The 11,682-nt window shown below is 39.7% G+C and overlaps 1 protein-coding gene across 1 annotated transcript in view; it reads left to right on the top strand.

Moving 5' to 3' along the window:
* The window catches only part of itsn1 (intersectin 1 (SH3 domain protein)), a 37,680-nt gene extending 26,561 nt beyond the window's left edge, over positions 1 to 11,119 (top strand). The window contains exons 32-46 of the mRNA XM_079168873.1: positions 3,289 to 3,410; positions 3,512 to 3,618; positions 3,859 to 3,960; positions 4,103 to 4,184; positions 4,541 to 4,639; positions 4,758 to 4,841; positions 5,426 to 5,509; positions 5,909 to 6,040; positions 6,923 to 7,003; positions 7,182 to 7,303; positions 7,453 to 7,535; positions 7,611 to 7,694; positions 8,070 to 8,134; positions 8,324 to 8,432; positions 8,550 to 11,119. Of these exons, the coding sequence (XP_079024999.1) occupies positions 3,289 to 3,410; positions 3,512 to 3,618; positions 3,859 to 3,960; positions 4,103 to 4,184; positions 4,541 to 4,639; positions 4,758 to 4,841; positions 5,426 to 5,509; positions 5,909 to 6,040; positions 6,923 to 7,003; positions 7,182 to 7,303; positions 7,453 to 7,535; positions 7,611 to 7,694; positions 8,070 to 8,134; positions 8,324 to 8,432; positions 8,550 to 8,698 (1,505 nt within the window). The 3' untranslated portion in view covers positions 8,699 to 11,119. The remainder of the gene's footprint in view (positions 1 to 3,288; positions 3,411 to 3,511; positions 3,619 to 3,858; positions 3,961 to 4,102; positions 4,185 to 4,540; positions 4,640 to 4,757; positions 4,842 to 5,425; positions 5,510 to 5,908; positions 6,041 to 6,922; positions 7,004 to 7,181; positions 7,304 to 7,452; positions 7,536 to 7,610; positions 7,695 to 8,069; positions 8,135 to 8,323; positions 8,433 to 8,549) is intronic.
* The last annotated feature ends 563 nt before the right edge of the window (positions 11,120 to 11,682 follow it).

Below are 11,682 nucleotides of genomic sequence, written 5' to 3' on the forward strand. Positions count from 1 at the left end.
TTATCCGTTGTAGTTTTAACATTCTGAATATGTATTAACTTTAACTGATCAGTTTTATGTTCCGTTGTTGTTATTTTTGTTTACATGTTTATTGTTTTGTCTGTTGCTATGAGGATGAGATGCTGTCACACTGAGACCGGGATGATGAACATTTACACACAAGACAGAAAACTAAATGCAGGGGGGGGGACTATTTGTCCCCAAAAAAAAAATGGCCGTCGTCAGATCTTTGAATCATTCCAATCCAGTTAAAAGAATATTTTAACATTTTGTGAAATGCATTTATTTGCTTTCTTGATGAGTGTTAAATGAGAAAATCGACGACACTCTCATGTCTGTCTGTTAAGTGTGACGCTGCAGCCAGTTAGTGATTAGCTTAGCTTAGCATACAAGCGGAGGCATCTGGAAACAGCTAGCTTGGCTCAAAAATAATCCTAAAACACCTCTAAAGTCAGCATTTAACTCCCGTAAAACTACAAGTTTTTACATTTGTGTTTGTGCAGAGATGAAACAAAAGTACGACGTTAATTTAAGAGTATTATAGGTGTTAGCTTGTGTATTTTTGGAGCTCTGGAAAGAGCCAGGCGAGCTGCCTCCAGTTTTTATGCTAAGCTAAGCTAATCGCCCTCAGGCTCTAACTCCGTATTTAACGTACAGACAGAGTGATGTTGATCTTCAAATCTCACACAAGAAACCCGAAAAGCATATTTCCTAAAATGACGAAGTCGTCCTTTAAATAGCTCAGCTGGTTTTTAGTTGTGGCTCAACAATCACAAACTAGTGATATTTGTTTTTAAAGTAATTTGAGCTTTACCTCCTCGAATATTCCACACTGTGATGCACCTTTTGAGAGTGTTCTAGCTCGTTGTCACCAGACTTCACGCACACAAAAAGCTGATTTTTAAGTTTGCTTTCCCCGCCTGCTCTGCAAAAACCTACTGTATAAAGTAATCATGCATCATTTCACCCCTACCAGTTATTAAAGGACAGTCGCACTAGAAAAAACCATCCACGCAGAGAAGCTGTCACAACTCAGATGTTGTAGCTGCATTTTATTTTTAACAGCTTATTCCCACACACTACATGTAATTAGCTTAAGATCCTCACAGCGCTGCTGCGAGTCCTTAAAGCATCATTCACATCATATTTCATCATACGACTGGTTATCAGGTCTGTGTTGAGTGACAGCGAACTAACCAACAGCATAGTCCCACTTCCAGATAATATATATATATACTGTACATTACCGCCCGGTGTATGTTTTGCATTTTCCCACAGCAACAGACGAGTGTTATACTGGCGGCCATATCACATTTGTATTGTTTGTGTTTTTGTTTATCCAGATGACAGTATTTTTTAATGTTTACCCTCAGAAAACACAAACGATTATTGAACTACGCAACGTTTTTTTATACAACAAGCAATAGAGTTCTTATTATCGTGTTATTAACCTGCTTGGATCCCATTGGCTCCTCGAGTGTGTCAGTATTGGAGGTGGAGGTCTCTGATTGGGCGATGAGTCAAAGGCCGTCGGTTGGTAAACAAAACTGAGACCGGAGGCCCACATTTGGGGTTTTGGGAGATAAATATAAGCGGAGTGGGGGGTTTCTTTCAGTTTGGTAACCGATGGTCGAGACTTCCTCTCAGTCAGAGTATTTTAGCTTTGAACAAAGACCCGCCAAGACCAGAGCCATGCAGCAGCATCACACGTCAATGTAATGTTACTACACGCCAACACGCCCACCTGCAGGCGGCTTCGTCCCTATTAGCGTTACGTTTACATCACTTTGGGGACTGCAGGTGGAAACAGACCAGACTCCAGCTAGAAACTTGGATTTTTTTTAACAATTGTGTCTTTTACAATTTTTAACAGAACACACACACACACACAGTTTGCTCTGAAGCGTGGCTCCGGTCTAGTCTGGTTTGTTTAAAAACACACATAAATGAAAGCTGTGTATGATCTATAGTTAATCTAATGAATGGTAATGGTTGATGCTTCATGGGGATTATAAATAGCAGCTCCGATGAGCGGACGAATGGATTAACAGCCAAATGTAACCAGACTGCACTTGGTGTCGAGAGAGTGAGTGAGTGAGTGAAAACGAAGCATGAATGAGCAGTTTTATGGACTCGAATGGTCAGACGGATACACAAAGGAAACGAAGAGGATACTTGAATGAGCGAATGAAATGTGCAGAATGTTGGTAGTGAAACAATGTCCCGAGGTTTTATTGGTGGAGAGTTTGATGAAGCGGTTGAATCTGACTGGTCCTGATGATTAAATGCTCTGAGACAGACTGCAGCCGACTGGCCTCGTTACTCACACACACACACACACACACACACACAGAGTTACTCAGACTTGTAATGTACAACCTATCTGTCTTAAATGTAAAGATGCCTCCTGTTTAACTGGCATTTGTTGATAAAGTTTTGAATTTACAGTTAGTTAAAGAAATATTAAAAACATTAAATACATGTATTAAGTTTGTTAATAGTGAGCTAAATGACTTAAAGCTACATTTATCAATATTTTTTTATCAATCTTGAGCGTTTTTGCAGCTGTTTTCAGCTTAAAAAGACTGAATAGATGATTTTATGAGGCATTAATATGTCACAGCTGTGTGTCTGCCAGCTTGTTTTATTGTTCCTTAAAAACCTGAAATGTTAGCTCATCTAAATCTTTCTTTTGGACATCTAGTAAACGTGATAACTGCAGCAGAGTTCGTTCACATCTTAGTCTGATGTTTGTGGAGAGAAATCAACTGATTCCACAGCAGATCTGAGTTTATAACAAATAGGTGTTTTTAGCACTTCGCTTAAAACAATTTTAAGTAATAAAAGTCATAAATATCTTCATATATATCACACTGTTGAAGACTACAGTTAAGTCCAGGTAGTTTCTGCTTTCTATAGTCAAATATGAAGCCGTATTAAGAAGCTTCTTTGTATATTTAGACGTAAAAAAGAACCACTATCAAAAATATTAACTTTTAAATAGACATTCCTCTTTAACGTCTACACCTTTAAGCACATATGTTGGACTTCTTACTGAAAGAAATACACATAAAATCACAGATTTCACTGAACACAGACTCACATCTCAGACGTTTGACTCAAACTTTCCTCCAGAGCGTTCCGCTGTTCCTCAGGTACGTATTTTGTTGGTGATGTATGAATACAGGTGTAATAGATGTTTATTTATTTTGAGTTCCTTGCAGGATGTTTGATTGACGGCTTTGTGTGTGTGTGTGCGTGTGTGTGTGTGTGACGTTTGTCTTTCAGGGTGCGCTGACCTCCACCTGCTGGACATGCTGAGTCCCATGGAGAGGAAGAGGCAGGGCTACATCCACGAGCTCATCATCACCGAGGAGAACTACGCCAACGACCTGCAGCTCGTCACTGAGGTGCACGCGCACAAACGTCGATGACTTATGTGTATTATATTTACATCGGTACAGAAATGTGTAAAAATCCGTATTAATGCCTGTGTTTTTGACTAATTTAGATCTTCCACAAACCTCTGTTGGAGTGCGAGCTGCTGACGGAGAAGGAGGTGGCCATGATCTTCGTCAACTGGAAGGAGCTCATCATGTGCAACATCAAACTGCTCAAGTAAAGAGAAACGCACCGAACACACAATTTGAAATAGAAATGTGTATAGGTTTTCCCTGATAAAATCCCAGAAGACCAAACTTCCCATCATGCCTCTCTCTCTCTCTCTCTCTCTCTCTCTCTCTCTCTCTCTCTCTCTCTCTCTCTCTCTCTCTCTCTCTCTCTCTCTCTCTCTCTCTCTCTCTCTATCTCTCTCTCTCTCTCTCTCTCTCTCTCTCTCTCTCTCTCTCCCTTCTGCAGGGCTCTGAGAGTGAGGAAGAAGATGTCAGGCGACCGGATGCCCGTGAAGATGATTGGTGACATCCTGACCAACCAGCTGCCTCACATGCAGCCATACATCAGGTTCCGTCTGTCATCTTTTAATCCCGTCTTTCAGGGAGTCGCTTGATTTCTTGTCTCTTTATAAACGGTTGTAATGTAAGTGGTATTGTTTTTCTAATTCTGTGATGATTTTCTCTTCTTGTGTGTTTGTTTGTGTGTTCAGGTTCTGTTCGTGTCAGCTGAACGGAGCCACGCTGATTCAGCAGAAAACTGACGACAGCCCGGAGATCAAAGACTTCCTGAAGGTACAAAAATACACACGAACACACACTTTATGTGTAGTATTTAACTTTGTTGGTGAGGAACAAATGTTTAAATGTAGTTTCCTTTATGAACTGAGGTTAATTCAACACTGCATAAATTATTAAAAGGCACAATGAGTAGAGTTTTGTCGGTTGCCCTCTTCCCTGGTTCAACGAGGGTTATTAAGGGTTAAAAACAGCAACATCTATTTCTATAAATCATGACCCGGTTACTCCAAATAATCCACATATGTGAGCAGTTCCTTCAACTTCAGACATTAGGAAAAGGGTTCACTCAGCATTTTTATAGTCAATTCAAGTGTGAAAAGCACTGATTTCTGTTTCTCTGTCTCTCTCAGAGGTTAGCGATGGATCCCCGGTGTAAAGGGATGCCTCTGTCCAGCTTCCTGCTCAAACCCATGCAGAGAGTCACTCGCTACCCGCTCATCATCAAGAACGTACGTCTCTCTCACACACACACACACACACACACACACACACACACACACACACACACTGACGAGTTGAGACTTTAAAAAATCACTTCTGATGTACTTTCTATTCCCTCGGTTACAGATCATAGAAAACACTCCGGAGCCACATCCAGACAACAGCCATCTGAAGGCTGCTCTGGAGAAAGCAGAGGAGCTGTGCTCACAGGTGAACACACACACACACACACACACACAATCCTTAAGATAAGACAGAGCTTTGTTTATCCTGCAGTGCAAATTAGGAAAGAGTGCAAATATAAAATATCAATGAGGTGCAAAGCCAGAACACAACAAGTGTCCCCACGACGAAGAACACAGTGAAATCCCTCCACCTCGTCATGGGACTAACTCACTCACTAACTAACTAACTTACTCACTAACTCACTCACTCACTCACTCACTCACTCACTCACTCACTCACTCACTCACTCACTCACTCACTCACTCACTCTACATTAAACTGAACAACAAAGGAGCAGAAGTTACAGAAAGAGCACAACTTCTGCCTTCTGCCCCTCTTTCTTTATCTTTCCATTTTAACTCATATTTAGGAAAATCAGGAAAAATGATTAATTTAAAAAGTCTGAGTTCATGTCGGTAAAAGTCTGTTTGTATATGTATATGTAATATCTATTTTTTTTACGTGCAAAGAAAGAAATAAGTAAAGTGTGTGTGTGTGTGTGTGTGTGTGTGTGTGTGTGTGTGTGTGTGTGTGTGTGTGTGTGTGTGTGTGTGTGTGTGTGTGTTTAGGTGAATGAGGGCGTCAGGGAGAAGGAGAACTCAGATCGTCTGGAGTGGATTCAGGCTCACGTCCAGTGTGAAGGCCTGTCTGAGGTAACTGTAACACACACACACACACACACACACACACACACACACACACACGTGTTTGCATTGTGTACTACACACCGACTACACACTGATAACATACAGCTCAATGAATGAATTATTGATCACTTTACGTTAAATGTACGTTCTGTAGATCTCATCTGAACTAATATTAACACATGAATAAATACAGACAACCAGCAACTAATTATTTTACATATTTAGCCTTAATTTATGCAGGATAGGTTGGCTAACAACTCCAAGTTTTATAGAACAACAACATATCAAGAACAGACTCATATTAAAACTATAAAAAGATGTGTATTACATTTGAAAATGTCACTTGTTAGTCATAATGTTAATGTTAATTAAAGAATAATCACCTTGTCTGTCTCTGTCCTTCAGCAACTGGTGTTTAACTCCGTCACCAACTGTCTGGGTCCCCGGAAGTTCCTCCACAGCGGGAAGTTGTTTAAAGCCAAGAGCAGCAAGGAGCTCTACGGCTTCCTGTTCAATGACTTCCTGCTGCTGACTCAGGTGAGCTCACGCTGCTGCTTCCTTCTGCTGCACCACATTTCAGAGGGAACATGTGACCGCTGTAGTTTCTCTTTTCAGATTAAGATTTTTAAAAACGTGTGATCGGTTTATGAAACACATTGTTAGAGATTAAAACAAACGTTTTGGGCTTGTGACCCCTCACAAAAAGCACACGGTCGATTTCAGGCCCGTTGATTTGATTTACTTAATCGCACATAAATTAAGAATCCGAATCATCTTTAGTGGATCCTTTTGTTTTGCGTCAGAAATAGAAAGATAAAAGTAAAGAATAGACAGGACTGTGTAAATATAAATATATTTATTTAAAAATATAAGTAACAATGACCAACAATGAAATAAGAAAATCACTAAACATTATAAATAATCTGAATATGTTAGGGAGCCTAAAAGGCTAAAAATATAATATGATTGAAATAAAAATAAACTTAATATATAAACTCTAAATAATAGAAAAGTTTGTAGGTGTTTTTAAAAAAAAAATGTAAATGTCTTGAAAAGTCAAAAATTTGGTTGCAGAACTTTTTTATTTTTTCTCAATCATCTCACAACCGCTCAGATGTATTATTTATTATCACTAGAGAGCGTGTAGAAGGGGCCGGACCCCAAACTAGGAACCAATGAAAGTACAGAGGAACTTACTGTATGTAATTATAAAGTAATAAAAACAATAATCTAATAATTAAAGTATAATAATTCATCACAGATGAAGGGAATTTGTTTTGCAAAACAAGTACTTTTGCTTCTGATTGATTATTTTTCGATGGTAGTATTTATTAGTACTTGTACTGCAGTAAATAATCAGAATACTTTATGAAACATATTTCCCGTTTCTAAATCCGTCTCTCTCTCTATTCCTCTCAGGTGACCAAACCTTTGGGCTCGTCGGGCTCGGACAAAGTCTTCTCCTCGAAAACACACCTTCAGTACCGCATGTACAAGACGGTGAGACGACACGCACACTTTTAAACACACACACACGAACCTTCACAAACTCGCTTTCGGAAAAAAAACCTGCAGAATTTCTCCCGGCTCTTAAAGTGAAGTAGAGTTTATCTTGAGGAGAAGGACCTGCAGTAAACATATCTCTACTCTCTGCTTTACTCTTTGTTGTCTCCTTCAGCCGATCTTCCTAAACGAAGTGTTGGTGAAGCTGCCGACGGACCCGTCAGGAGATGAACCTCTGTTCCACATCTCTCACATCGACAGAGTTTACACACTCAGAGCTGAGAGCATCAATGAAAGGTAATAGAAACACGTATAGATATATGTAACTTTATTATTTCTTCATTATGGCCATCTTTCCTAATATTTGTTATGATATTTTACTGCTTCATGTATTGTCTATAGTTACATTAAAAAGCATGTTTCTATGTTTGTGTGTGTTTTTGCAGGACGGCGTGGGTTCAGAAGATTAAAGCAGCTTCAGAACTCTTCATTGAGACGGAGAAGAAGAAGAGAGAGAAGGCATATCTGGGTGTGTTTTCTTTCCTCCATCCGGAATGTTTTGTTACAAAACAACATTTTAACAGATTTTGTTTCTTTGTCTCAGTTCGTTCTCAGAGAGCCACGGGAATCGGGAGACTGATGGTCAACATCGTGGAGGGAATCGAGCTCAAACCCTGTCGCTCCCACGGTACACACACACACACACACACACACACACACACACACTCCATTTAATGATGTATCTTTATGAAAACATATAGTTATAAAGTTTACATTTTCTTTCCTGCTGAACTACAAATTGCTTCTTCGTCGCTCTTTAAAACTCTTTATCTAACTTTTGACCATTTATTATTGTGTAAACGCTACATTTACCTAAAACCCCAAAGCGTGACTTGTTATGTTTTTTATTATTTTCATTTGTGTATTTGAGTTGAATAAGATGAAAACAACCAAAATAAACTAACTAACCAAGAGTTGAAGTTCTCTTTAAATAATCTAACTTGTCTGAAGAAGTGGTGACTGTTTGTGGTGACGTTATAAATATAAATATGTGTCTTTGCAGGAAAGAGTAACCCATACTGTGAGGTAACCATGGGTTCACAGTGCCATATCACAAAAACATTACAGGTATTCTTCTGTTTACAGCACATTCATGTTTTATATTTACTTCTGTTTCATTAATGTCAAAAGATTAAGAGACATTTACAAGGTTTGTTATTGCTCCTCTTCCGTCTCTGAGTCTGTGATCCTCCTTTAGAGACGACTAGACCTAAATAATCTGTTATCATTCATATAATTCTCTATTTCTCTCTGTAGGACACGTTGAATCCAAAGTGGAACTCCAACTGTCAGTTTTTTATAAAGGACCTTGAGCAGGACGTCCTGTGTGTCACTGTGTTTGAACGAGACCAGTTCTCACCCGACGGTGAGTCACAGTAACCGATGTTCATTATTTTATATGTTTCCATCGCACACTCTCTTTTTGACTTTCTCCTCCTCCGTCCCCCCCCCCCCCCCCCCCCCCCCCGTCCCCCCCCGTCAGACTTCCTGGGCAGGACAGAGATCCGGTTGGCTGAAATAAAGAAGGACCAGGGCTCTAAAGGACCAATCACCAAGCGGTTGCTGCTGCACGAGGTTCCCACGGGAGAGATCGTGGTCAGGCTGGACCTCCAGCTGTTTGAGGAACCGTAGAAAGGAACCTGGACTGGATCCTACTGGACTGGACTGGATCTAAGAGATGTGGACCAGACAGTCGGGCCGGGTTAGACTGGACTGGATTCTCTTAGTTTGGTCCGGTTCAGTTTCTGAGAGCTTAAAGGCGGTTTATGTCTAAAGAGGGAGGAACATTCAGGGCCCTAACAACAATAAAACAAATGCATTTTTAATGGTAACTTTCGGTGAATTTATGAGCAATCTGTAGATGTAAATAGACAAAGTAGTAAAATAAAACACTAAGACACTGTAAGAAGACATGTTAGGGAAGCAAAATAGCACAAAATCTCAAATTTAACCAGTGTCTCTCCTTCATAGTCAACGTAAAACCGGACGTCTGCAGGTTCTGATGTCTCCTAATGTCTTACAAACACTTTAAAGTCTTAAGTTATATTTCCCTGGTCTTAAAAATGTCGCTTTTTCTGGTTAGAGATTGTACGAGTTTAGCTTTAAAGACGAGCAGCTCTCATAACGGACTCCATCCTGCTAATTAGCTTAGCGTAAAGCATGATGGTGTACTACCGAGACCTGTTTCTATTACAGTCCAGTCCACGTCTGTCCTCCCTCCAGTCTGGTCCACTTCGGTACTGAGTCCGTTTAATCCAGTCCAGTCCTCAGCCGGGTCTTTAATGTTTTCTCTTCCTCTGCTTTATCAGACATTCTCCGACACTCCAGTGACAATCCCAGCCCTCCTTTTAGTCCCAGCGAACCCCTGTATGTGTGTGTGTATGTGTGTGTGTGTGAGAGAGAGAGTGTGTGTGTGTGGGTGTGTGTGTGTGAATGATTGTATGAGTGTCTCTCTTGATGGACAGGCTAATTAAAGGTACATTTTTATTTAATTTTCTTTTAACGTCAAGTCTTACAAACTCTGAGTCTTAAGTTAAACTCCTCAGGCTTTCGGCTGCAAGGCTCTGCATCTAAAGGGACTTTTTGATTTTCCATCTGTATTAGACACTGAACACTTGCCACATTATCGCAAAAAACAAAGAATAAAAAGCTAAATATGCACATGTTTCATGAGAAATGCTAACGATGCTAAGTAGCTGAAAAAGTAGACAGATTTTACCCCAATATGTGACAAGTGTCCCGTGTGAATTCACATCAAAATGTCCCTTTTACATGTATATTAATAATAGTATTGCTGAAACAAAGGCACACGGGGAACAGGTGTGACCGCTATCAGTTGTCGAGAAGAATGTGTTAATCTTTCTTATTTTTGTGATGTAGGACGCACACTGGGGGTTGTAGTTTTTAGGTGATTTCTGTCACACATCTCACCTCTGTTGTGTTGTTGCTGCTGTGTGGAGGCGTCACAGTGGGCGTCACTATACAGGGGGAGGAAAAGCCCTGAAAGAACCCAGAGGGGGGGCCCAGAGCTGCATAGGGGCCCTCGAAAAAACATGCTTATGGTACTACATGTATTTTATAGGAACAGCCTTTTAGAAAACACATGCTAACCCTGAGCAAGCTCCATGTAAAATAATAAATCAAGTTTGACTGTGCGTCGGCACTCCCAGCACTTTTAAAACACACACACTGTCTCTGTATAGCAGGACTCGACTGAACAACGTTCCACAGCGGCCATTTTGAATAGTCAAGGAAGGAAACGTCACAGAAATGTAACGTATATCACTCCCCGAGCACTGTCATTTAAGCTTCCTGATAGGAGGAAGTAGTGCATTGGTGGGGGACTACTTTCAGCAGTGGATTAATACACATTTGGTAGTGAAAGAACATCAGTGTGTGGCTCATTGATGTGTTTTTAATAGTTTTTGGAGAGGAAGAAGATAAACACAAACAATCCTTGTTAGTAGGATCAACTAATAATAGATTATCATCGGTCCGTATCTTTAAAACGTTCAGAATAAAAAGCTGTAATGGCGGATTTAAATTAGCATTAGTTAGCTACAAGCTACACACGATTCAGCTCATTATAGATCCAAATATTTAACATTATTTAGACGTGAACTAATTCCTCCTCCAGTTATTGTCACTATTTTTTAAAAGAAGCATATCATTCACTGAATTATCGTTGACGAAAACGTTACTTTGAAGGTAATCAACAACACGAGTATTCAAAATGGCCGCTGCACAAGCCGGTTGGACAGATGAGCGTTTGTCAGTCTATGATGATGATGATGATGATGATGATGATGATGATGATGATGATGATGATGATGAATTTGTCCTTCATCCCCGTAAAGCTCCTCCTCCTCCTCCAGACTACTGAACCCGTTCTCACTGTCTCTACCCTCCAGGTTGTGAATAATACTACTGCTCTCTGAGAGTTAATATATGAGTGCTACGTGGGGGCGATAGAGGCGGCCTGCTGTTAATTATCACTGTAGAAGAAGAAGAAGATGTACTTTGTTGTCTTTCAATGTTCAGAATAAACTTCGGTTGGACCAAGACTGAGGTGGTCTGTGTTCATGTTTCTGTGCAGAGATTGTAAAGAAATAAGAGAGAAACAAAACCTTCTTCATCACTAAATTATATTTATTATGTCTGACTTTTACTGTTATTGTTCTTTTCTTAGGAAATCCTGAAAATGAACCCTTTCAGACGCCTTACAATCTGTGAAATTAAACAATTTAATGTAAAAATGATTGTCTCACTGCACCCTAAAATGGGGGAGGGGACCACTAGGTCACATGGAAAAAAACACTTTCTAATACTTTCTATTGTTTTACTTTACTTGATAGAGAAGTTATGCAAGTTAAAATCAAACAAACAAGATCCAAATAACAAAAAATATATAATATATTGACTACTTAAATCATGCAAAACAAGATACATCAGTACATTATTAAATAATATTAAAAGAGGAACAATCAACAGAAGTAATGTGTTCTGGAAGTTCTTATTAATCTATCACATGTTTGTAAATCTGAGGTACAACAAATGCACATTGTTGTTAGTTACTAATTATTTTTATGACACTGACAGTTGAGCTCCAACCAGGA

Source organism: Pholis gunnellus (assembly GCF_910591455.1).
Source record: "Pholis gunnellus genome assembly, chromosome: 11".
NCBI classification, from domain to species: Eukaryota; Metazoa; Chordata; class Actinopteri; order Perciformes; family Pholidae; genus Pholis; species Pholis gunnellus.